We start from the raw sequence: 27,624 nt of genomic DNA, 5'->3' as shown, positions 1-27,624 counted from the left end.
TTACTTGCTTTACTGTAAATTTGAAGGAGAAATATGATAAGGCGCAACATGTTAAATAGAAGATGCCATGTTTGAATCCCTTCCATGCGCTGATGCGTCATAAAGATTGTTGGAGAAGGAAAAGTCCAATTCGGCTCCATTTTGTGCGCCCTACAACCAAACAAAGTCTGTAATCATGTGACCTCTGTGAAGCCAGGAGAAAATGTTCTGTTACCAAATCGTGTTTGTTTACTCACGTCTGTTGTGAGGTTGCTCACAGAGCTCTGGTTAGTCATGTCATTTCCCACAATTATCGCCTGGTTCCTGAGACACACAAACACAAATGTCAGCCAACAGCATAAATGATAAATCGTTATTTTTATTAGGTAGATTATGTTAATTATTTATGGATTTAAATCCAGGTTTACATGGTACGCCACTTCCAGTTCATCATAAAGAGGAAGATGGAGAGGATGACTCCAGCCAGTAGAGTCAGACCGACTGCTAGGCCGATGGACAACGCTTCTGTAGACATGGAGATACACGATGAGTTCACATTGAGCATCAAAATCTGAGGACGTCCTTCAAGCATTCATAAAAGGAATATGCTGACTGGTTGTTCTGGTAATAACTTTTCTAAAAAGATGACACATTTTTCTTAACGCCTGTGCAGCCAAATCCTGACAGATTTTGTTTCTCTGTGCCATGGACCTTCAATGTTGAGAATTTTTTTTAATTATAAAAACACAAATGAGCCACACTGTTGCACTTGTCCCACAAACACTGTCCTGAAGAGGTAGATAACTAACACCCACCTGTATTTCTTGAACAAATCCTTTGTTTACTCCTGTTTGGTTCATGTTTTTTTTTTTCTTTTTAAAAACCCTACAGTTCTCAGCTGCTTTGGGAAATTACTGAGCTATTTAAAAATCTAAATCTATATAAATGTGACCCATTTTTTATATTCCTCAGTTAGAAAAATGAGCATGGAGCGGAGTGCAACAGACCGGGAAGAATAACACCAGCTTTGTCCATCGAAACTCGGCAGACATCATTATAAAGCACAAAGTAAAAGCTACATCTGTTCTAAATACTTTATGCAAGTAGTGTTTGCATTAATAGGTGTAGGTGTTTAGAGATGAGCAAGAGGTACAATAATTTCTGGATAATATGTACACTGCCAGAAAAAAATAAAAGCATAATGCTTCAAAACAGGACTTTATGCGTTTTTTTCTAGTTGTCTGCAGAAAATGTGAGCGGAAAGGAAATTGTCCAGGTACATAAGATAGATGCTCAGCTGAAGTATCTAAGGAAAGTTTCAGGTTACTGTTATTATCAGAGGGGTCAACGGGAGGATCTGGGTAGCAGTCTCTGGGGAGGATGGTGATGTCATCAAGAGCAACGTCTCCTCCTGTATTCTTCCCCCTCTGATACACAAACACAAACTGTGGCAGGAGAAACAGAGAGATGTTTAAAGTTAGCACAGCGATCCTTTATTTTCTAATAACATTCCTGTTATTAGAAAATGTGTTTCCAAAAAGTTATTTAATACTCAGAAAATGTTTCATGTGACTGACATTTGCTCTGACTGTATTTTATTAGATGTTCAAGTTTTCTTCTCGTTTTAGTTTGATCCTCCTTGATGCTACTTTAAGTGCAATATAATACCTGGGATACCTAGCTATAAATCCAGATGTTTGCATCTGCAGTGACTATCTCCTATAGTTTTGTGTTTTTTGTGCTTTTCCTGCAGGTATCTCTGGCTCTGGAGCAGCACGTCTCTAATCCGTCCCACAAACCTAACAACAGTATAATGCTTGGTGTCTTTCTGTGCTGTTCTTTTCTGTCTCTGCTCTCTGCTCTGCTCATTAGCACCCGAGTAACAAAAACTCTTGTGACCACTGGTCTGTGCGCATTTGCGATTTCACTATGGATACGAAACTTAAGCAGAAACTGGAAATCCAATTGTGTGTCAAATATGTAGTATAATAAAGAAGTCGCAAATCCTCTACTTGTCATAAATGTCTAAACGAAAAGATGAACCTCCTTATCGGGGGCAAAGTGACTCAGGTGAAAGGTCAAACTAAAACAAAAACTAATTTTGTCCTCCTTTATGCATTTGCTCATCATTACCCAGAATGCCTCTTTATGTTTAACAGGGAATCTGGCCTCCTGCCACGTGTCTCCCTTGTCTCCTGTTTCAATCCACTTCAGAAGTCCTTCCTCATAGTCACCAGCGTGCATTTTCCTGTAAGACCAATTTAAATTAAATTGATGTACTCCAAATCCTAATGAATATGAAGCTCATGTTTAATCTTGATGACCTTTAGACATGAACAGTTAGTTACCTGTCATTTATATATACTTTGAGAGTCCCCACGTGGTTGCCATACATGTGGTACCAGAATGTAAGACAGTGCCCTCTAGTGGACGGATGGTACACATCACTGACGAGGAAGGACATGTCTCCCCACTCACCCACTGAGCTGTCCACGTAAACATAGTGACCTGGAGGAAACACGACACGATCACCATCCCATTCAAAACCAGAACCACAGAGTTGTGTAGTGTATTGTTACCATGTGTAGAGTTGGTGGTGTGATCAACACTGGGGCCCGTGTTGGGGTTCGGGGAGGCTCCTTGGCCGCGGAGCCAGTCTCCCTGGCGCACCTCTCCTCCCAGGTTGCTCCAGCTACACATGTTGCCCTCAAAGTCACAATATCCATGAGGAGAGCACTGAGCGTCCGTCAGCTGAACGTCATCAAAAGCCATGTCTCCCTCCTGGGTGGGGCCAGCCTTCACCCCTTCCACCACAATCTGAGACACAAAGTGTTGAACTGCTGACTGGAAATATGAGTACATAGTTACAAGCCCTTCCATTCATATGGGATGATCATTAGATGTTGCTGTTATAGACTCAAAGACTGTTGGAGGCTACAACTAACAATTATTTTCAATACTGATTAATCCACAGATTATTCTCTCACTTAATCTGGATTTTGTTTATAAAATGTGAAAAGAATAGTGTAAAATGATAATTCCTCTCAGCCAAAGGTCACATATAACAATGCATACTTCATTGACTTCTACATTGTTTGAAAAGATTAATCTGTAAAATTACTACAGCTGTCAGACAAATGTAGTGAAATAAAAATGCAATATTTCTCGCTGAAAGTGAAATTTTACTGAAGTGACATCAAGTCACTCAAAATGTTCTTACGCAGATAACTTTTACTTGCTTACTGGCTTATTGTCTGTGATTATATGGTTTCCCCCAAACGACACTGCACTGCCTGCTTTGGGTGAATCTTTGTGACTCACTCTGTACGGTTGAACCCTGGGCAGAAGAGAAGCCTGAGCGAACCGCCACAGGCGGCCTTGGTCTCCTGTCTGAGAGAAAATCAGAGCTTCCTTCCCCTCCTCACTCTGCTGGTAAACATTCAGCGTCCCCATTCCTTCGCCGTACATGTGGTACCACAGCTGCACGCAAGATCCTTTGCCTGAGGAAAGAAAACCACATCAAATGTGATTTCCCGACTCAAACACCACCGGAATCATCCACAGCAGCATCAGTTAACTGCTAAGACGTCAAGTTGTTTGTGTTTGTAGAGAAAAGTAGAGTTGGTCAGGTCAGTCTCTGAGAATCAAATCAACAACCTGACAGTTTATTAGTCACAGGAAGGAGATACTAAACCATTTGCGAGATGTTTGGAACTGGTAAACCCAATCCTAAAATCATCTCATTATAATGAGAGCTATATGGGAGAAATCAGGTGTTTTTCCTGTTTAGCATTTAACGGATCTTTCTGAACTTTTTGGTCTTGTCTGAATGTAACTAGCATCTGTAAAGGCTCGCTGTCTGCTGTGAGGCAGACCTAAAAAAAACAAAAACGTTTTAAAAAGTTTCAATGAATATATCGTCTCACCTGCAGGGTACAGTGGTGAAGACATCGCAGCTGTCTGTCCTGCTTGGTCGGCAGCAGAGGAAGGCAGGCAGTAGTAATGACCCACAGGTGTGTTGGTGGTGTGGTCACTGTCTGGTCCTGTGTTGGGGTTGGGAGTGTCGCCCCACTGTCTGACCCAGTCAAAGTCATCGGTTGTCTGCTGCTGCCATTCGCAGCTCCCCTCCTCAAAGTCACACAAGTCTACGAGAAAATATAACATTAGAGAATGTATAGCTTTGGCAAATAATGGATACTTTGCTTGCTTTCACACTGTATTTCCTCTTCTCTGGTAGCCGTTTTCATTAAGTCCTGCACTGCATTTGAAAATAATGACATCTACAAATAAAGTCCTTAAAAAAAAGATGTTTTCAACAGACCCTGGCATGCAAGGGTTTTCCCACGGGGAAAAACGAGGATTCAGTGAGATGAGATTGTAGTTCTTATAAATATTATTGGCCCCAACTCTGTCTTGCTTTAGTTATTCCATTCAATACATCACTTTCATATGAAAATCCGAAATGATTCACTTGATAGAGTATAGTAAATAGAGATATCTTGTGTATTCATGATCACCTAAAGATTTATCAACAACGAATTACAAAATTACAAATGGGCAAGAATATGAAATGGACAAAACATGTCTTTCTGATTTTCTTCAGCTTCAGTCTTATTACCAGAGAGAGGACATGGTCCAGGGGTGAGTGAGATGTCATCTATGGCTATGTCTCCTGCCTCTCCTCCCACGGTAGCCTCCAGAATCACTTGGTGGACTTCCTGCACGGTCACATGACTGTGAACTGGCAGCCACTCATCCCCTTGGTTTCCTGATTTTTGCCACATCTACAGGAAAGACAGGAGGCTGATTCACTCGTCACAATGAGGATGTGAGGAGGTTTTTGCAACACAGTGGTGTGCTCTGAAACTGTGCAACTTGCACTCATTATACCATGCATGAATGCTGTTTTGCAATCGGCATTTCACAACAATGTGAAAAGTATAATAACAGAGTGAAAATGCAGTGGAACAGCACTAATATTTCTCAATCACAGCCGTTTTTCGAACACTGCAGCAACGGGAAGTAATGTGACTTAAACTGAACAGATGAAAAAAAAAAGGCCTTCTCTGACCTCTATCAATTTGATCAGATATAAAATAAACTTATTTACTGCAAAGTTTACCAGTGTTTTCTTCAAGGGATCGGCTGTTTGTAGAAGCAACTTCAGGGAACCCACAGTAGCTCCAAACATGTGGTACCAAACCGTGAAACAGTATCCTCTTTCCCCAGCAGGCGGCAGCAGTAAAGATTTCAGCTGGGCCATATTCTGCTTTACACTTGGCAGGGAACTCTTGATGTAGAGATATTTCCCTGTGAAAGACATACAAGAAACTTTCTGGCTTTTGACATGTTGTATATGTGACCTGTGGTTTTCCTCTCACAGATTGTTTCATTTGAACAATTTTAGAGGCCTGAAGAGAAACCGTACATAAAAAAGCCAGAATGACAGAAACAGCAAAACTTTGGAGGAAGAATTCAGATTTTTCTCCTTTCTGACCCCCTTAGACTTTTTACAACTCTTAAGATTTATTATGGTGTTCTCCACTGCACCGAGGCTGGATAAATCTGTTACTCTTTGGTGCATTTTTAAATTACACTGCAAAAGCCGAGCTGGTGCTTATAATAATTTATGAAACTTCCACTTTTTTTTTACAATATCTGTTGAAAATGAAACAGTAACATTTTGATTTAGAAATTCACAAGCGCTCTATTCACCTTGCTGTTACAGCCTTTTTGAATGGCCACATTGTGACTGTTGAACTGACATTGCTGACTCTGTGTTCTGTCTTTATGACTCTTTTGTGCTGATGTGGCAATAATTTCCCAGTAATAGTCACTTGTGGCCACAGTGTCTGCAGTTACAAAAGCTTGCCTTAAAGGAGAATTCTCAGTGCAGGCAATTCATAAATGCACACCCTCATTTACTGATTTGTATAATTTTGAGGAAACTGGTTGGATAAAGATGGTTTAGCACAGTAAGGACCTTTGCTGGTGGTGTGGTCTCCTGCAGGCCCAGTGTTGGGGGTCTCAGTGGGACCCGACCTGTTGAGCCAGTCCAGCTCATCTTTGGCCCCCTGAACCCAAGAACACAGACCATCTTCAAAAGAACAGCCCAAGGAGGACAAAGCTGAGGAGGGACAAAAAAATTTCACAATAAGACAACTTTCCTTCCCATTTTAAACAGTGTCAGTTTGAACACAGTACAAAGTATGAAACATGTACCACACCACTGCCTCTCATTCCAAAAAAACTTGTTTTGATGAAACTTTATTTACCTGGTGGTTTGTAGGATTTTTCACAGTTTAGAAAGGAGATATCATCCACAGCGACAACGGCTCCCTGAGTTGCTTTATTAATGCTGCTGAACCAAACCTGAGAAAACAAATTGTTAGAGATACTTGTAAAGGAGTGCACTGCATCGTACTGCGCTTATGGAACATACACCCTGTCTGCAGACATATGGGAAAACTGTGATGCAGTTTTCAACATTCACACTTCGGTTTTGTTATGCATTTTCTGCAGCTCCTTTTAGTCGATAAATAGCTTCATTTGACTTTTAAAAACAGTGTGTGTCTCTCACTCTCTTTCGCCAGCCTGGTTGTTCTTAATATAACAGTAAATGTTTTTAATCACATGCTACATATGAAAGATATACTATATGGACAATATATGATGACATTATCTCTATTATAATAAAGGCAGCATTACTTAGTATATTCTGCAGTACATGGAAAATATGTCTTTTTTTTAGCTGCCAGACTGATGAAACACGTCCTCTAGACGTTCATCTGGAAAGAGATTAAGTACTATGAAGGCCATTCTCATATAATTTACAGTGATCCGGCAGGAAGTTTTTTTCATTCATTATGTTTCTTTGCTCATTTATTCTGATTATTTCTTAGAAAATGCACATTTCTCAAAGTCCCCTGCATTAAATGTTTTAACTGTAACTGTTGAGTGGCACCACGAGCAAACACCTTATAAGGCCTTTGGTGCAGGCCGAGAGGCAGATGCTCTGGGGTCCAGGGGGAGACAGTGTTGTGACTGCGTGACCAAAGGATTGCTTCACTCCCCTCAGCTTGCTGCATAAGCACTCTGAGTGACCCAGCACTCTGTGCGCTGATGTGGAAGTGAAACCTGGGTTAAGGAAAGAAGGAAGGAAGAAGGGGGAGAGTGTTGGATTGGGAGGAGAGTTGCATGGTAGAAAGACGGGGGTGGTGGGGGAACATTGAGCAATTCATACATTGAAATATTCAACTCTCGATCATAAAAAAACATTTTGCAGACATTAGGGATGATAATCAGAGATATTTAGTTATGAATCACTGTGGTTATCACTTACAGAAGCTGGCAGTAGGGGGATGAAGGAGGCAGTGAGGGACTCTGTAGTTGGGCTTCAGTCTGTGTGGACGGCTGAATGAAATTCACTCTAATGTAGTAGCCTGAGAACAAAGGACAACAAAGCTCCATTAAACATGCTAATTAAGAGGGAGAACAGAAGCTGCGATCACATTTACATTTGATCCCTGAGGTCCTTGATATCAATTTACTATTTATCAGTCGATAAACTATTCGAGTCACCTGTGCCTGCAGTGTGATCCGTGGATGGCTGAGTGATGTTACTGGCTTTCTGTCGCTGCCACATGCTCTGTCCATCACCGGTGTTGTTCCACTGACACTCATCACTTTCAAATGTGCATGGACCTAAAACGTCAAGTCAAGACGTGAGTGAAGCTGCTGCAGAGATAAGGGACGTGAACTAGGGTTCAGAAAAGGGGTCAAAACAACCATTTTTTTTTATGAAACGGTGCTGCAAAGGAAATGCAGTTTTGAGTCCGTAGGTTGTTGTGAACCAAAATAATTTACTGTTGCTAAAACAGGACTTGTATATTCCATAAAAAAAGAAGCCCTTGTTATGAGGCAGGTTGACCTCTGAGTGGAGAAATGTGCCACTTTTTAAATATTTTGATGCAGGAAGAGACCACCTGTCTCTACTTCCTGTCTGTTCTGAAAATCAAGCCTCAGCAACGCAGCAAAAGCTTCCTTTAATAAAGGAGTAAGAAATTCCTATTTATCTTCAAAACAATGTAATATTTTGCACACGAAATATAATTATTTGTCAAACTTCATTTATTAATTTTACCTCACCCTGCTGTTTTGCAAAATTTCCCACCCACAAATTGACCTGGTAATGTATATTAAAGAGACCACCTGAGTCAAATTTTTGTTTAATTTTAAAAACTTAATTTTAAAAATCTGTAAACTGCTGACGAAATGGTGGAAGGGACTCTCCAACCTGTTTGAACAGATACAGTGAGTGCATCATGCAGCTCTCACCACAGCCAGCCTCGTCCTCCCCCTGGGGGCAGTCTGGATGATAATCACATCGTAAGGTCGCCACAATACACTTTTTTCCAGCTGAACGCCAGCAAAAAAACTCATTTTCCTGCAACAAAAAACAAAGAGAAATAGCTAAAGGAGTGTTTATATTTTGTGAAATATTTAATGTTGCAGAATTTGCAGCCATGAGTTTGTTATGTCAAATACTGGAGCTTACCTGACAGGGGTTCGTCGGTGCAGTCGAGGGTGTAGGTGGGGAAGAAGTGGGTGATGTGCCGGGGAGTTTGCTGTTGTCGGGGTCAAACACACACTCCATGGAGAAAGAGATGTCGTCCAGTGCAACCAGGCCTCTGGGACGTTCCCCGAGCTCATATCTGAAGACGATCTGAGGAGGAGACAAGCTAAAAACTACTACACTCTGAACTTGTTTCTGCCTATAATTACTACTATGAAACAGCAGAGATAAAACACACCATAATTAAGTGACTACAATACAAACAAGACAAAGTGTTGGCAAATGACTACAGCTCTACACATACTTTAATTTCAGTTGAGGGTCTCCACAGTCTTTTTGTTCTTAAGATTACATAATTTCTTAATTTTTTAAAATGTATTCATTTATTTATTGCTTATTGATTCTTGTCTTATGCAACAGCGTTAACAGTCTGACAATATATCAATCAATGTGGCCATGGCTGCCTTTTAATTAGCCATCTGTGTCCTCACTAACCTTGGTGTTGGCTGCGGAGGAGAACGTGACCTCTGCTCTCTGCCAGCTGTAGCCCTGTGAGGTTTCCCTGAGCCATAATACTCTGTCGTCACTACCAGACCGGAGTGTCCTGGACCGCGCTGTCACTCTGGCTGCAGCATCATTCAGGCTGAAGTAGAAGAATCTCACCTACAAGTGTTGTACCAGTAAAATGAAAAGAGAAAATGAAGCAATAGCATCCATTGGACTAGTGTTTTAAACTGTGATTAACATGCGAGCGTAGTAAATAATGAACTGCAACTTTATAAAGCAGAGATAAGCAAGAGAGAGGCAATAAAAGGTACACACGTAGACATATGCTGCAAGATGGTACTGTAAAATTATCAGAGGCCTTTATAATTAAAGCAAAGAAATGTCATTACTATATTACTGCAAGAATATCGCATTTTGTAGACCTGTCAAGATGCTAGTGATATGGACTTAAACACATTCAGTTACTCTCTAAGGAGACCTCCAAAGTATCAAAATAATGACTAACATCTAAGAGCTGATATAGGAGCTGCTGCAGAGTCACCATATATGTGGCATTATCCTTTATCGTGAGATTGATTTTTTAACCTAATCACCCCACTGTTGGGACTCATTTTGGGTTACGAAGACATTGAGTAACACAGCATTTCAAACTCCATCTTTCATCTTTATACATTATCAATAATATTTTTACATGTAAAGTCATTTCCAAATGTCTGTTTCATACTCATCATAGCATCACAATAAATGGTTAATAGTTGGCTGTTCTGATTAATGTTTTACCTTAGCCAAGAAGGTTATGTTTTTGGCTTGTTTGTTTGTCTGTCAGCAAAGTTACAGAAAATATTTTACCCCAATTTTCATAAATTTGGAGTGGATGCAAATCACAGGGCAGATCCACTAAGTATTTTTCAACTTTCATTTACACTGGGAGAAACAGGAGGACATTTTAGCCAATGAAATGCCACACATCATAAAATGGTAGTAAAGTTCAACAGTGATAAAACATACCATTCTAGAAATGCAATGTCTCCATGTCACAATCTACATTCAAGTTGTGGAGCACTTGGGGAGGGTGCGTAATAAAGGAGAACTGATGCAATTGCAACATTGCCATAATTGTAAAGATATCCAGATACATATAGTGGATGTGGATGTGGATTTGCGTATCACAGAACAGTGGAATTTGATCAACATACAGTAAACTCACAGTGCAGTTTGAGCTGGGTAGTAATGTTTTGGAGAGAATCTCTGATGTCTCACCCTTCACAGTCAGGTGAGCCCCCGGTATAACATAGTGACCTTTATAATAACATCAAACAGTACAGCTGAAAGTTAAATACAGCATTCCTGATGCAGAATAAGAAATTGTGACAATATTAATTATTTAGAGTTTAGGATGTTTAAGGATTATCCAACTGGAGAGCAGCTCAGAGAGTCTCATACCGGCTGCAGAGTTTTTGGTGTGATCCCTGGGAGGCCCGTTGTCTGGCCAAGCTTCCTGTCCTGTATGACGTGTCCATTCTGCTCCATGTGTGTCCACATCAATCCCCGCCCAGGAGCACAGGCCTTGTTCAAAGCTGCAACGCTCCCCTACACCTTATTAGCAAAAAGGGAGGTTGAAAAATATTGAACAACAAGTCAGACTCAGATAAAATATTATTACATTTTCCCTGAAATGAATTTAAATGAAAGTTAACTGAAATCAAATTATTCAATGTATACATCTCTTACTTCATATGAAAATGTTATAATTTATTCAACTTTTAAGTATTTTCAGGAAAACTGAAATAACAAAATGTTCACGACCAGGGAAAATACCCATGAATACTTTTTCACCAAACACTGCTCTGTTGTTGCATCAGAATTACTGATATAAAAACTACATGCCAAGTTTTTTTTATGTTATTTTACATCAATGAATCTTTACAGCACAAAGGGGAACCTACCGTAGATATAATAGTGTGCCAGCTCTAAGGGGAATTTACTATTCTGGTACTTAATCTACCATTCATCATTTGTGATATCTCACCACAGTTGTTCTCATCAGACCCGTCGCCACAATCATCGCTGAAGTCACACAAATGTTTAGGATCCACACACACCTTGTTGTTGCACATGAACATACTGTCAGGACACCCTGGCTGGGGCTCTAAAAAAGGACACCAAAACATATTTTATGAATGTAAGTCTATTTGAAAGAGGGAGTGTGCGTGTAGAGCAGGTAGCATACCAGGCAGGGTGCAGTTGGTGAAGTCTACATCATCAATGGCAATGTGTCCGGGTTTGTTGAAGGTCCTGGAGGCTTCGAACAGGATGGTGAAGTCATGAGGGATTCGGCCAACCGTTACCTCACCATGGTGCCACGAATCTCCATGGTTACCAGGCAGCCGCGACAGTGGGGTGGTCCTGGAGCCCACCTTTAGCAGCACATTGAGCTCTTCTACGACTGTAACAGTTACAGAGTTCAAAACTGAATGTGAAACATACATGCTGACTCGTGTATATATGAAGCAAGAACGTGAATTTTTGTAATCGCTGCACAGATGCACAACATACCCTCTCCATACATGTTGTAATAAAAGTGTAGCATGCAGGTGGTGCTGGCCTGTTTCATGGTGGGACTTTGCAGGGCAGCAGGGCTCATTTGGTAACCCCGGTGAGGCTCCACTGCCATGTACCAACCTGGAAGAATCAGATCAGAACTCTGCTCAATGTTCTCACATAAACACATTAGGCTGTGTAAAACCACATCAGTGCAACAGCTGCAACAGCTGTAGAAAATACTAGCAGAGCTATCAAGTTGACATGGGGTGGCCAAGTAGTGGCCCATTAAATATTAATCATCTGCTAATGTTTTTGTTCAGTGGTACCATTTTTCTATACATTTTTGGAGGGAAGGCATCATGAGATATGAATTAAAATGTGTGTTATATTTTTAGGAGCTGGAAATGCATTGTGGATTTAGTCAAAATATTCAGAACTACATCAAATAAGTGTAGATTTCATGCTTAGCAGAAGCATTAAAATCGAGGAAACTCAACCTAAACTAGAGTAACACGAGGATGGGGAAACTGTGGCTAACACTATGCCACCATAGGCAACGCTGTTAACATACACAATGTAAAAGAGGAAACACAAGTGGACTCTGACTTTCCTAATTCAGCTTCTTCTTCTCTTGTAACAAACCTCTCATCGCAATACACAGAACCTGTTTTGTGTCATCAAAACAGCTAAAAGATAAAGATTGCTGATTCCCTCTTTGGTGGATTGAAATTATGCAAGAGTCCACATTTGGGCAGATAGTTTATGTTGGCTTTTGCACTGACTTAGAGAAAACTTTGCTTTGTCTTCATAGCTTTTTGTATCTTTAATCTTTAAAGAGTAGAAAAAGGTGTTGAATCTGAGACAGTCCGTTTCTTCCGTGGCTTCTGTATAACTGTAACGCAGTCCAGATGCAGGTAACCTGTGCCACTGTTTATAAAGTTGGTATAAGAGGGATTTGTGTGTGGCTGTACCGAGTTCAGTGCCCAGTGTGTTGTCCGTTGAGGGTCCAGTGTTCCCGGTAGCATTCCTTCCTCTCTCCCAGTGAAACTGGCCAACACTGATGTCCTCCCAATCACATGTACCATTTTCAAATGAGCAACCTACAAATCCTAAACTTGTTTCATTCACTATAAGAAAAAGAAAACAGATTAATTCATTTCTTTTAATTATGAAACATACAAAAATGTATAAGTATGAAAAAATAAAAATGATAATAGTACCTTGACAAAGGCCTGGCGTGAGACTGATGTCATCGATAGCAATAAATCCTCTGTTGCTAGCCTCTGCCTGGATCAGTAGCTGTTGTATAGAGTATGTAAATATCATGAATGAAATATGTTTTCCTTCCATCATTATCTAACGACTATACATCAGGTTTGGTGTACCTGGAAAGGTTTGGACGTCTCGACAGACTGAGAGACTTTGCTCCAGCCGCTCCCACTGCTGTTACTGTGAAACATCAGATCCTGCTCCGACAGCGCTGAACGATTAAACACCCGCACGGTCCCGGAGTCACTGACAAACAGACAAATGTCATGTTTTTGTCTCATGTGAAAACAGCTTCAGTAATCAGGTTAGTTTAACCAGAAATCATTTGTTCACACAAAATTTTTGTAAAACAAGTACTTAGTTTAGATTTTTTGTTACTGAATTTTGCAAAAGATGTTACACTTGTGTCAAAACTATCTGGCTATCTGGGAAAAGTTAGCTGTATTCAAAATTTTAAATATTATAAAAACAAGGTAAAATTACACCTTTTCTTGTTTTTATTTGGTGTTACAATGGAGCCTAAAATGTTACATCATATTTCAATCTGATCCCAAATGCAGGTTGTTACTATTGTTTGAAAACTAATAGTAAGTCTTGCGTAAAAAGTGAACTCTGCCACAAAGAATTTGTCTTGCACAAAATGAAGGAGGTGATTCATGACTACATGACATTTGTCCACACTTCCTGAGGAAGTTGATGAGGAAACTACACAGGATAAAGTTGCCTCCGCATACTGCATCTTCACATACTGTATGTAGTGAATAGAGCAGTGATTGTTTTTCTGCTGACCTGTTGTCCATATAGTACCAGAAGCTGAAGCAGGAGGTGGTGTCTTTCAGTTGGATCCATTCAGACACTACCTGTGCAACACTGCTGGGATTTTGCCGTGATGAGCTTAACAGGAACCAACCTGCATGCAAAAAGGAAATAAAATGTTGAGAGTGACATGAATAAAAATACTAACTCACACTTTTCTTGCAATGCTGTAGTTGCCTATTGCAATACCAGAAGTCAGCCATTGAAATATTTAAAGACAGACAAACATGTGGCTCATGAAGGACTTGTTTTAAGTGTAAATTATCAGCTGTTAAAACTTCTCAGTGCTGCAAGATCAAAGTTAGTTGAAAAAGAAAATATTTTCTAATGATTCACTGCCAGTGTCAAGTTCCAGACATGAACAAGGGCATGGGGGAGGTAATCCCAGTAACAGGATATAAGTCAGAGGTAAAAAGAGAAGTAAATAAGTAACATGCTAAGTCAGTTAAATGCAGACTGAATCATAGGTTGCAACTGACAGTTGTTAAATGATTAATCAACAAACTTTCAGTTGTTTTACACAATTAGTCACATTTTGAACCATCAAACAAATACCCACAAGAGGTTAAATAAAATTCAACAAATACATTTACTCCGGAGATTTTTTTTGGATACAATATAAAAACTAGCTTCTTGGTTTATTTGTTTTAAAAAAATACTTCTTTAATGTGACAAACACAGCTGAACACAAGTTTCACACACTTCGATGTTTTGATTCTAATGCATAGGATACCTCCAATACACCCTAGAGCATGACAACAACCTTGAACACAGAGCCAGAGTCTTGAATAACTATCTTCAGCAAAAAGAAGAACAAGGAGTCCTGCAACAGATGTTTGGTCCCAACAGAGTACCAATCCCAACATCACAGAGTCAGTCTAGCATTACATGAAGAAACAGATTGAATCCACAGGAGAACTGTGGCAAGTTCTCCAAGATGCTTGAAACAACCTGCCTGACGGACACCTTGAAAAACTGATTGAACTGGTTCTATTTACTGCACTTTGTTTGAAGCTAACTAAGGAATAAAATATTCTTTGTATTCTTTTTAAGCATCTTCACTTTACTTTTAGTACCAACACGTTTTGCACAGTTCTGTATATCTAAGGTTGTACCATCTGGGGTCTGAGTGGTGTGGTCTGTTGGTGGACCCAGGGAGCCTCCGCTGGCCAGAACCCAGTCATGCCCCCCTTCTCTGGGGATGTTGACCCAGGTGCACTGTCCAGACTCAAAGTCACAGCTGCCTGGAGGACTGCAGGCCCCATCCTTCATGGAAAAATCATCTATTTTCACTGTAGAACTCATGCCAGGCACATGTTGGGCCTTAAACACAACCTGGTGAAGGAAAAGAACGGTTTTAGGTCGCAGCTTTGGAGGATTTAGAGGAAAATATAGTATGCTTTTTAGTGGCATGCTATGAAAGAGACAGTTTGATGTGCAGAGAAAAGAAATAATCATAAAGAATAGTTTACTTGGAATTTTGCAGGTGAGGACACGGTGACCTCTGCCACCTCCCAGCCTGTAGACGCCGCCTCGTGCTGCTCCCAAAGGGCTGTGCCCAACTCTTCACTTCGCCGCACATGGATGGCAAGAAGGTTAGAAGAATTTGCAGGTAACCAGTACCTAAAGAAAATACATTAGATTTGCTAACATTAAAGTGTGCATCAGATTACAGTGTATAAATGTGTTTTATTGCACTGGACTCACCAGAAGCGAACACACATCTCTGTGGCTGAGTGGAGCTCCGGTGTAAACAGCTGAGCGATCTCAGGCTTTGTAGAATTCGTCATCAGAGTCATGTAGAAACCTACAAAAAGGAAAGCTGGTTTATAAATGCAGGCCAGTTTTCTTTTTCAGGTACAGCACGACTGATTGTTTTGCTCATTCTTTTCTCTGTAGACTGCACTTTCCGCTTCCCCTCAACAGTCTGTCAAACCCGACAGCACATGTAGTGTAGAGCGAATACCTTCACAGAAATTGTGACAACAACGTAGGAGAAAATGTTGCATAATGTGCAAAGGAATGTCCAAAACCAAGGTGATCGTCATCTCCCATTACCTTTAAGATGCAGGTGCGCTTGCACCTTGGTGGATTGCTATTATTATGGTAAGTAGTAGGAAAGAATGCTTCTTTACAGAGCAAACAGATCTGCTTTTGTGCAGATTGAACAGATTAATGTACACAATATCAATCTTTCACATTGTAATCTTTTTATTTTTAATATTTTGCGATTTGTGAGCTGCTAAATGTCACTGTGTGCATAACAAGCAGAGCTTAAGTGCGTTGTGCACCTGCCTGCGTAGGCGCTTATTTTGATCTTAATAACCCGTCTTTAAAATAACAGTAAAATTCTGTGAAATTGACTTATGATCAGGTTTCTGTTGCTCAGTTGTGGAATCCCTTTCCACTGATTCCAGATAGCAATGCACCAACAACACGGCTAACCACACCTCACTTTAAGACCAACACGCCCATGAGCACTAAGGTGAGCGTAAGTACAGTTGCTATTTAAACAATGTGGGTGCTGGATGGTAAAACCAGCAAAGACACTTGTCAACATCGTCTTAGTTTAGCCCTTTAGCATGTTAACATTTGTTAATTTAGACAAAGCACAAAGTGCAGAGGAGGTTGAAGAGAATCTCATTAGTTTTTCTGGTATTTGTATACAAACAAAAATGACATATTTTGAATTGATGTATTACAACTGAGATTATAGGTTTAACCAGGAACTCAATCTCTCAGCCTTCATCTAGCCACGGTGAGAGCACAATCGCGTTGCTCTTTCAGTCACATAGTTCACATCCTGCAGTTGCACTGTGCCACAGTTTTGCAGTTTTGCGCTCACCATTTTCAGTTCCATAGGTGTGATCCACGTGATGTTTTGTTCCCTGTCTGCGACCCCAGCGGCCCTTGTAACTGACATCGTTCTCAAAGCCACACCAGCTGGAATCAAACCCGCACGCATCTGAAATGGAGTTTAAAAAAAAAAAAATGGGATTAAACTCCAGTATGTTTTGACTTCCTGTTTACATCAGGCCGTGCTGGGTCAATGTCTACATACACTCATCACTACAAATTCCCTCTCTCACAGCAACGTCATCAACGGCTATGAACCCTTGGCTGCTGGTGTCTCTATTGCCGCTGAACTTTATCTGTGGACGGAGGACACAAAATTTAATACAGAAAAAAACCCACAAAATTTTTTTTTTAATTAAAGGGAAAATATTTCCAAAGGTTTGTGCACTTTTTTATGTTTCTGGAAAATTCTTTCGGTATTCTATTTTAATGAAACTTATTGGCATTCCAACAAATCACATGAAATGCATAAACATCTGCATATGTATAGATTTAAGGCACATGATAAATTGGAGGATATTAACTTATTGAATATATATTGGTATAAATGTGTATATGAGGCAATAATTGATATGAAACTGCAGTACAAAATACACAAAAAAGGGTTAGCGATATTTCGGAGTTTGAGAAAACATTGCTACCCCTTCAATGTTTTTCCACAAGAGTTTATTTTTGACATGTCAGATGTTCTGCTTAGTTGTTCTCACGATTATGCTATTTATATATGTATATATATATATATATATATATATATATATATATATATGGAATAAAAGATCCTCTTCAAATAACAATATCAGTATAAATCTAAAAAAAAAAAAAAATCCAGCACCAGTCAAATTATTGTTCATTTTTGGAGAAATGAATATTTGCTTGAGTTAAAATTCACCCGAACTGTCTCGTTCATGCTGATGGTTACTTGTGCATTCATCCACTCTGAGTTCTGCGTCGCCCGACGAGTCCAGACTAACAGTTCAGATGATTTCTAGAAAAAAATGCATTCATTAGAGCTCTTAAGTCAACAAAGGCTGTAAACAAAGTAGGAAACAGAAGGTTTGTAGTATTAACCAGGCTACATACGGTCTGAACCAGCAGATCCAGGGCAGACACTGAAGACCCAAGCATGTAATACCAGAACCCAACACAGATTTGTGATGCAGGACTGATCACAGGGACGGAGACAACTGCTCTCTCGCCATCCTTAGATCCAGATCCGTTCAGCAGTAAAAACACACCTTGGTAGGAAAAGAAAAGACCAGACTATGATCGCTGAATACAAACCAACACCTGTTTGTTCTTTAATGACTTAAAACTTTATAGGCTTAAAATAACAATAGCAAGACAAATGTGACAATTTATGCAGCTCCAACTACCATGATTCAGTATCCATTACTGTGTCAACTACTCTTTCACTTAATTGGTTAATTGTTTAGCCTATAAAATGTCAAAAATTTAAAACTAAAAAAAAATTCCCCCAAAGATCTTCAAATAACTTTTTTTTGTATCCTACATACAGTCCAAATATATTTACTTTACATTATATTAAAAAGAGAGACCATTTTTTATTTTTTTATTTGAGAACTTGAAGGCAGCTTTAAAAAAAAATTACAATCAATTGGTTATCAATCTTGTAAATTCATTTTCCATAGAAACATATCAGGTCACGTTTTTCACTAGATCTCGTTTTAAATGTATCCCTATTTGTGTTTGTATTCCAGTCATCAGTCAATACCTTGATTATTCCCAAGAGTATGATCGTACCGAGGTCCATCCCATTGCTGGTCCACTTGAAGTCCACTGCTGAGAGTCCAGTTCAAATCATCACTGACCTCCTGGACCCAGTCACACAGGCCTGTTTTCGGAGAGATAAATATTAATTGTGTAATGTACTTGTAATGTGGGGGAAAAAATATACAATAGAATTCTCAAAATGATGCAACTATTCAAATACAAATACTACTCAACTGGCATCAAAAAGACCTCACAATCATTGTCATAAAATCCCTTCCCTTCAGTTTGTTTCGTCTCTGTGTTATTGAGGCACACAGGCTGAGCTGTAAACATATCTTAGATCTAATGTACGTCGGGGATATTTCAAAAACACAAAGGATTCAAACAAAATACACAAGGACAAATTATGGAGCTTTCCGGTCTTAAGAAAGCTCCTAAAACAGATTTCTGAGTCTGAAGCTCTCATGATGACCGAAATAATGAGCCCTGACTTGTCAGTTCTCATCAACCTGGTGTGCAACAATCTGGTAACACCAGGCTAAGTTCTTACACCAGCCATCATAAAATCGTTTTCAGTTGGTTGACATTTAATTTTGTAACAAGCAAGTATGATGTCTTTAAAACGGAAAAACAAATTCACTAATATTTCACAGTCGCAACGGAAATTTTCCCCAGTTTCACCTTCTTCAAAAGTGCAGTCCATGTCGGACACAGGAGTGGTGGTGGTCGTGGTGATCGGGTTTGGTGTGGTGGTTTGGATGATGTCATTACAAGTCTTGTCCCTTATGATGTGGATGTCATCCAGGGCTAAACTTCCTTCCTTTGAAGCAAGACTCCGAGCTTGTAAAATAATCTGTGATAAAAGGATGACAGTTTGTTTAAAACTTTACATTGACTTTTTTTTTTTTTTTTTTTTTTTCAATCAAGCATCAGGGTATATTAATAAATGATAGATGCACTACCTGGTGAGGACCTGATGCACTGTAATCCACCCGGCTTTCGATCCACTTGTTAACCTTAAATTCACTTGCATTCCACACAGGACGCAGCTCAGCAGTCTCGTTGATAAACACTGTCAGTGTGATTCCTGACACTGTAAGCAGCAAAAATTAATCAGCAAGAGAAGAGAAGCTGTGTTTATTTATGTTGTTTTAAATGGATACACTAATACTGTCGGTTTTGGTTTGTCTTAACTGGGTGAAAAAAGTATTCAATTGCAGAAGTTTCAGTCTTTTTTTATTTTGTTGGAAGAATTAGATTAACAACACCAAACCCAGCACCTTTTCAGGAGGGAGTGTGGATCAATACAAGCAGACCATGCCAATATATTTTAGTTGTGTCCATGTATACAACTGTACAGCTCAAATCACTGCATAATGAAATGTACCTGTCCACCTATCTCTGATGTTTTCTGACACTAAGCAGGACCTCATGTTCCCTGCTCCTCCTGTTTGCATGGTAAACATGAAATGTTGTTTAAAATAAAAGTTGAAAAAAGAAACTCACTTATTCCAGACCAGGCAGAAGCATGGAGCCAGATCTCCAGGCAAGCTCGGTCTACAGCCTCCATAGATTCACTCTCCAGTTGGGCAATTGTTTCGTTGTTAGACTTATAGTTCGTGAATAAAGCAAAGTGGCCTATAGAAATAAAAAACAACATAAAGTTATTTTCTTTGTGAATGCACAGAGCTGCTAAATTTCATATTTCCAATCGGGTCACTTCAAGTTTATTTAGCTTCATTAATCAATAGCTTTACTTGCTTTACTGAAAAAGGTACCTCAGTGGATAAAAAAATGAGCTCAGTCAGTTATCCCACTGATACATTCCTGCCTGGTTTATGACTTTGAAGTATAGCTTAAAATATTTCGTAAATGTTGAAACAGTGAAGTTGAGGTGATCCGATACTTAAAGTATGTGTGTGGTAACTTGCCCAAAGATGATTCTGTGGAGTGGTCCACAGAGGGACCAATGTAATCCTCACTATCGCCTGAGAACCAGTCCCAGTCCACTCCGGACCCTGGGGGAGGATTGTTCACCCAACCACAGAAGTCCATCTCAAAGTCACAAAAACCTTCAAGGAATAAAAAAGAGTCATAAACACACACTGAACAACCAAACAAACACATACACACTCATGAACTTCTTTCATCCATTCTTAACTTTAAAGTTTGAAGTTTACAGAGGTCACTGACCTGTCGGGGGACAGACACCGTTCAGGACAATAAGGTCGTCGATGGCGATATCTCTCCTCGGCCCATCTCCTACCGCCGCCTCAAAAATCACCTGTCACACAGAATTACAGATTGATTTTAACTTCGAAGACCTGTGCTAAATCTACACAGATATCTCCTTTAAATGGGATCAGTTCACATTAACAACAGAAACTTTACTTACACTACTTCAGCTACAGTTTTTTTTTAAAAGTGCCCCCAAAATTTTGGAAACACTCCAACTTTTTAGACAGTGCAGGCATTTGTAATCTCCTTTAACTAACTTTTGAAGCACTTTTTTAAGACCGGAAGAAAGTAAACAGACAGACAAACCAAAAATGTAAAGTTATAAAATGATATTGAAGTTGGAACTGAAGTGAGTATTACGATGCTCTTTAAAGCTTATTTGATATTTTTTAAGAAATCAATGTCTGATAACTTTGTACCAGCTGGGCTGTCCGCCTACCTGATATGGGGCGTCAGGGCTCAAAAGTGTCGCTCTTCCGTGCCTCCAGTGCTTCCCCTGATCTCCTCTTCTGGTCCACAACTGGATAGGGTTTTTGCCACTGTCATGTGTTTGAAGGTAAAGACAGAGTTCACCCACATCACTTCCTTCCATGTAGTACCAGAACATCAGGCATTCCCCATCAGGAGGAGTGGGCTCCATCACAGCAGTCATCATGGCGCCTCTGGACCCCGCAGGGTGACTCCACAACTGGGCACTCAGGTAATAACCTACACATAAAATGGAGTGATGGCACAGTATATATACACTATTTTTTGGGGGGAGTGTGTATAGCGTCACGCCGTGGGACAACACAAATTCATCTATGAAGTTTAAATGTATCAATATTTGCAAGGCAACCTCAAGGAATATTGCAGGAAATCACAAACAAGAGGAATTTACTCAAAGTTGGAGATCCCTCAGCCTTATTTCAATAATAAAAAAAATACAAGATCCAACTGGTTAAAAAGCAAAGGTGTCTCCTCTCCAGTGACATCACATTTTAATGAAAAATACAGATCTTTACAAATATATAGTCGATAACATGTTTCATATTTGAAATGTGTCTCTTTTCCAGGTTTAAAACTCAACACTGATGGTGCCTGATGTCACACTTAAGAGAGAGACCAACCCATGAAGTTAATCATTTTTTGGGGTTTTGAGTTAAATGTCATTAGGTATTCATGTTCTCTCCTGGAGGAACCGTATGAGTTTTGGTGAATTCTAACTTTTCAGGAGGCACCATCATCAGGTCTGAATCTCAGTTTGTCCAATACTTTGATGCATGACCTAAAAAACTAATATCATTTACGTCAACCTGAAATGTGCTCTGTGTTTTGAGCTAACTGCTGATGTTAGTATGCCAACATGCTCGGCCAAGATTAAAAACATGGCAAACATTATCTGACTGAACCTCAGCCTTTCATTGTCAGCAGCTGAGCCAAAATATAAAGCCTCACAGTGCTACTAGTCTGGCTGCAGACTTGTATCTTATGGAGTTACAAACCTTGTTCTGTCCCCAGAGTGTGATCTGTGGCGGGGCCCGAGGAGTTAGTTGGTTGGGATGATCCCGTGACCCGGCTCCAGCTGAAGTTTGCAGACTGTTGGGGCAGCAGGCCACAGAGGGAGCCCTGGAACGTGCACTCTCTCTCAGCCGGACAAGAGCCATCCGCACTGCTGGACACCACTATGTCATCGATGGCTATGCTCCCCTGGTCACCACCCACCACCGCTTCTATAATAAACTGGAGAACAGTTCGAAATATTTGAAGTAAAAAAAATGCTATGGAAGTCAATGGGGAGAAAAAAAAACAACAACAACTCTCATTGTCCTAACCTCTTGTTAAACTTCAAGAACAACTTTGCAGAATAACTGCGATATAAACTAACAAAGAACAGTGAGAAAGAAACAAACACAAGAGACATGTTGTTAATTTGTGCCTGTCTTCAAACAAATCTTGATTATACAGCTCTTCAAAGGAAATAAATATCCTACCTTTCAAAATAAGTCTCTAAAATCATTCTTTAAAATAATCTTGCTGGCAGCAAACGACAAATACACAGAAATCAGAACAATAAGAATACCTGTATTGGTTTGTCACTGAAGGTAAGATCTGCATATCGCCATTTGTTTCCCTGAGTGCCACTTCTCATCCACACAACCATCTCTGATTCACCAGGGCGCTTTGCAATAAATTTCAATGAACCTGATAATTAGACGATATCAGTTAATCAATAGTAGAACTTTTTCATTTGCATCATAGAGAAAGGATCGAGAAAAAAATAGTCATGCTAAAGCTGGTTAGAATTCATAGAAATTGTACGGATAGTGGACAATGCTACGCAATTGCTTTTCTTTCTGTGCACACCTCTGGATTAAATTTTGTCTGGAGGTGCAGCTGTGGACAGTGAGGTACGTACCAATGCTGTTGCCAAATATGTGGTACCAGAAGCTCACACATATGACTTGATAAGCAGGTCGAGGGAAGCTGACGAGTCTGGCTGCTGATGAGATATTTAGTTTGTCTTGAGCTTTTATAACCATGTAGGTGCCTGCAAAGGAGGAGCAAACAGGTGTTAAAATAATGTATACATTTTTGTAAAGACTCATCAAGTGCTGTTTTTAGTCTGAGTGTGAGCAGGAAAAAAAATCAAGGTGTCGATTAAGTTCAATTTAATATTCTGAGACTGCAAGCCTCCTGATACTGCTTATATTTGAGCAGATATTAAAGAAGATCACTGCACTACTCTAAAACAAATGCTAAACAAACTCTATCTTATATGACTTTTTCTGTCAGGTGCTGTCTAAGTTTTTGTACATTTTTGGGATGCTTTTGTTTGTAAATGTAGCTAATTTGATTTTTGTGCTTGTATTCATGATTTTATGAATATTATATTTTAAACTTGATCCTTTAATGTGTGTATGAAAAGGAAGATTAGCAATGCTACTGCAGGAGCTAATGGGGAACCAAAAACACAAACCCATCTGAGCAGAACATGCTCATACAGGTGTGTAACAAGAGCTACAGTGAGTGCCAAGATGTTTCCAAGACTGGATTACCAATCTGAAGGGAAAAGGAGGTAAGTACCCTCGTCCCCTTGGTTGTGGTAATTCAATACTATACTCACAACTAATGCACATGATGAATTTAAATTATAAAGCCTTAAAGCAGTACCTGCATTATTACATAATCTGGAGTCTTATAGAGCGACACTACAATAAACTGGAGTTTTAAGGCTTTTCTTATTTCAGTTTAAATTGTATTTGTAAGGTATATTTTATCCCCTAAAATCTTGTTTCTAGTCACTGGGATACTCACCATTCCCAACTGGTTCATGAAATATCCCATTAGTACGTTTCCACAAAAGACTGGCTGTGTAGTCATGGTACCATGAACAGGTATCCTTTTCAAAATCACATGAGAGGCGATCTGATCCAGCTGGGATGTCCTCCTCTCCACAGTTTTCAAAGATGATATCATCCAGCATAACATCCTTGGTGTCCATAAATGGAGGATCGTACGAAAACAGCAGCTGTACAAAGAGAAAGCGCTTTATTTTTCATTTTTTATTGAAAGGCATGACAATAATGAAAACAATTTACTTACATTCAAGGTCAGATTAACAAACTGTTTGGGAGTGAATAAAAAACGATCCCTATAACGCCCTGTTCCTTCCCCTCTCTGTGTACTGTGTAGCCACACTGCTGCCTTTCAGTACAGTTAAAGTACAAAGAAATGTCTGCTTCATTTTGCTTTGAATTCAAAATAAACCATGGCATCCAATTTCTCCAAAAAGTTGCCCTGTGGCCCAGATTTTCTGTGTCTGTAAATTTGTGGGAACACAAGTCTCCTGAGTATTATGATACAACATAAGAATTACATTATATTCATCTGGCTGACACTTTTGTTCAAAACAATTTATATGTTATCATCCAAAATTGTGTATCCATTTGAAATAAATAACCAAAAGCATGTTCAGTGCTATATGTTTGGACATAAGTAAATGCTAGTAAGAGTTGTTACTGACATGTGAACTAAAATGATAAAACCCAAGATGTTTTATTAATCTACCAGGTGGAAATGAGGTGTTATTGAAGCACAGGAAACGAGATAATGACCAGATAAAGATCAATAACCTCGAGGACACACTGTGGAACTAAATTAAATAAAGGTTATATAAAGACATAAAATACATACACTAGTAGAGATATTAAGAAAGTCAGACCTTATCTCTTCCTCTCAATAAAGGAACTTCAGATTATTATGATCTGTGTAGAGGTTAAAGGCACACAGGATGTTTTACCCACCTTGTATCCTCCTGCCTGATTACCAATCAAAGCTTTGGCATTCTCCCAATCGTTTGTATTCCTGTTAATGTGCAGCAAGCCCTCCACAGTGTTGCCTCTGACAATTTTTACTTCAAGGGACGGTGATGATGGAAATGAATTATTATCATAAATATGGTACCAAAAGCTGAAACATATGAACAGACAAATCCCAAAAAAGGTGATTGCTAGCATAGTACGTTGTGAAACAAATACCTTAAATACCTGCTTTTAGTACCTGATCTGGCATCCCAGAGCTCCCCGGTGGTCGACAGAATACTCCACATTAGCCTTTTTTGAGAGACCTCCTTGTTTACCATTTACATGCAGGAAATGTCCTGTGTTCAGCAAGCAAATATGTAGTAATAATATCATCATCAAAGATCTTGAAATAAAAAAAAAGCATTGATTTGAAATGAGACTGCATCCATTTCAACGAAGTGATGACAAAAATAATACTAATAATTACCACAAGGAGTTGCTGTTGAATGGTCCATTCCAGGTACTGAGGTGATGTTGGCCATCTGTCTTCTCCAGGAGAAGGACGTATCACTGGTGTTTTTCCAACCGCACAAGTGATCCTCAAAGCTGCATGAGCCTTAACAATGACATATAACTTTATTCATACATTGTGAAGAGACAAGCTAAGAGAGCTAGTCAGAAGTGCTTCACACAGCATCTCACAAAGAACTTTTTAAACTGTGATTTTCACTGATATACATTATTATACATACATTCAATTAAAAAAAAACACTTTAAATGTATCAAGACTGCACTATAATCATATTCACTATATTTGTGCTGTATATATGTATATCAATAGTGAAACAATATTTCTTACAAGCTAGAACTGTTCCATACATATATTTTGAGAGTTTATGTTAAAGATTTACAAATCTTTATAGACACGTGTCATTTTTTTTTTGTGTTCCTTTTTGTGTTTAGTTGACCAGGCAGAACACCAAAGTAGTGCCTTGTCAACTACTGTGTGCTAAAAGCAAAACTGGTGAGACTAAGTTGGGAAAAGAAAACATGCTTTTGAAATTTTGTAGAAGAGTCAGCGTACCACAAAACATCTCATCCGAGCCATCTTTACAGTCCTTCTTAAAGTCACAGACGAGTCCAGCGGGAAGACTTTCTCCTGATGTACAGTTGAACTGCCCATCAGGAGTGGAGGACACGATGACAGCCAAACCTGGAATGACAGTAAAACTATAAAGAATCTTAGGAGGATATTTCCTCATGCTTTTAAATACAAAATATAACAATCTTTATTTCTTTATTGTTTCAAGATCAACACTAGATACAACTACAAAACGTTTCAAAATCTGTTTTTCAACTAAAAAAAAAGACATCGCACAACTTGTCATCCTGTTGTTTATATGACTCTAGAGACTTCTCCGTCATCTTTATTCCGCTAATTTGATCAGTAAATAGAATGACACAGAACTGTGTGTGATATTTAGCATTAAAGACTCTTACCTGACAGCAGAACAAATAAATGCTTCATGTCTGGAGAATCATGACACAAAGCAGGGAATCAAAAGGAAATCCTTAAACCAAAATGACAAGCTAACACTGTGATTAACAGTTCGTGAATGAATTATTGGAATGCAACTTTTACTACAGCAGCCGCAGCTGTGAGTCCTTATTGGCAAACAGCAGCTTAAAGTCCAGCGTACTCTGTGAACTGCTACATTTCCACCAGTTGTCTTTATAGCTCTCAGTGTGTGCCTCGAGCCTTTTATTTTAGCAAAGCAGAGCTCCAGATTACAGCTATAAAATGTCTTATAAATCCTTAAGATAGCACCAGTCCAGAATTTCACGTACTCGTGTTGTACGTGCAAGCAATGTGGATCAATCTTGACAGCCTGAAAATGATGAAGATGAATTGAGAATATGGTTAATGATGAATTGTTGATTTAGATTTAATTCTTCATCAAATCAGACATGTATTACATAATCTAATATATCATATGAATTGTCCACAAATATTTACCATTTAAGAGTGGAAACCCTCTCTCTTGTTGTAATAAAATCAAGGTCAGCTCTTTCTGTGAAGCGTCTGTTGTTACGACCAAGTGTTATGCAATCTTATCTGACTTTCTGACAAGGAGATAAAAATACCTAGAAAATTAGATATTTAGATACGCCATGTTCTAGTTTCAGTGTGTGAGGTCAACAAGTATTTTGCAAAACAGAAAAATAAAAAGTCTTTCATTTTAATTTTGTTAGCAAGTACAGAAATACTACAATAAGGACTTGTAATTGGGTCTAACCCTCCTCATACAATACCCTAAATCCCAAAACAATACAAGCCAACATGAAAGTGTTGTAACTGTTTGGGTTAACAATTTTACTGTACCATAAAGTTGGTACAATGAGTTTACCAAGCTACTCAAACATATGGCAATGGCTTCTATTCTCTTCTCCATCCAATAACCATTTCTTTCCTGAACCACTTTTGCCTGGATGGGGTATAAACTGACCTCTCTCAAAGGGTATCAGATTACATCTGGTATATATGCAGGTGCCTGGGTAATAAAACTGACAGTGACATCCTCCTGAGAACAGGAGCATGTTATAAAAATGCCAGGGCAAAGGTTTATATGATTTCAGGAACCATTAAATGTAAATCAATTATAAGTTCCCTGACAGAAAGGCAGTGGCTATAGAGTAAATGCATGAGGGGGTAGCAGGTACTGACTCTCTGTCAGCTGCTAATCCAACAGAAACAGGTTCTTCTATTGCCATAAACCACTTTAATTATAATTTTTCACAGCTTTCAAGAGTTGAAAGAGACAT

The 27,624-nt window shown here is 39.2% G+C and overlaps 1 protein-coding gene across 1 annotated transcript; it reads right to left on the bottom strand.

The window, feature by feature from the left end:
- On the bottom strand, positions 1-26,329 carry LOC138203247 (apical endosomal glycoprotein). Its single transcript, XM_069157999.1, has 44 exons — positions 26,302-26,329; positions 25,886-26,014; positions 22,914-23,045; positions 22,000-22,227; positions 20,955-21,223; positions 20,471-20,561; positions 20,209-20,349; positions 19,784-19,915; positions 19,240-19,370; positions 18,959-19,130; positions 18,279-18,398; positions 17,627-17,781; positions 16,752-16,842; positions 16,536-16,655; positions 15,398-15,497; positions 15,163-15,313; positions 14,806-15,025; positions 13,664-13,784; positions 12,991-13,120; positions 12,826-12,904; positions 11,618-11,743; positions 11,292-11,507; positions 11,091-11,210; positions 10,505-10,657; positions 10,269-10,360; positions 9,050-9,217; positions 8,537-8,704; positions 8,317-8,425; positions 7,561-7,683; positions 7,322-7,421; positions 6,957-7,116; positions 6,255-6,351; positions 5,963-6,106; positions 5,102-5,289; positions 4,598-4,763; positions 3,906-4,124; positions 3,301-3,479; positions 2,559-2,796; positions 2,328-2,487; positions 2,113-2,227; positions 1,307-1,424; positions 408-504; positions 237-303; positions 1-150 (listed from the first exon to the last, which is right to left on the bottom strand). The coding sequence occupies exons 1-44, from the start codon at positions 26,327-26,329 to the stop codon at positions 52-54; spliced, it is 6,162 nt and encodes a 2,053-aa protein (XP_069014100.1). The 3' UTR covers positions 1-51.
- Positions 26,330-27,624: the final 1,295 nt, after the last annotated feature.

Source organism: Embiotoca jacksoni, unplaced genomic scaffold (genome assembly GCF_022577435.1).
Source record: "Embiotoca jacksoni isolate LCO1_2020_lvr unplaced genomic scaffold, fEmbJac1.0.p SCAF_22, whole genome shotgun sequence".
Lineage (NCBI taxonomy): Eukaryota > Metazoa > Chordata > Actinopteri > Embiotocidae > Embiotoca > Embiotoca jacksoni.
Note: the sequence above shows the minus strand (reverse complement) of the source record. Positions and strands in the feature narration are given on the sequence as shown.

Coding starts and splice junctions, on each gene's coding strand:
- LOC138203247 (XM_069157999.1), bottom strand. CDS start 26,329: ATGAAGCATTTATTTGTTCTGCTGTCAG. Junction 13,121..13,663: donor TGGTACTATATGGACAACAG/GTCAGCAGAAAA, acceptor TCTGTTTGTCAG/TGACTCCGGGACCGTGCGGG. Junction 8,426..8,536: donor CACCGACGAACCCCTGTCAG/GTAAGCTCCAGT, acceptor TTTTTGTTGCAG/GAAAATGAGTTTTTTTGCTG.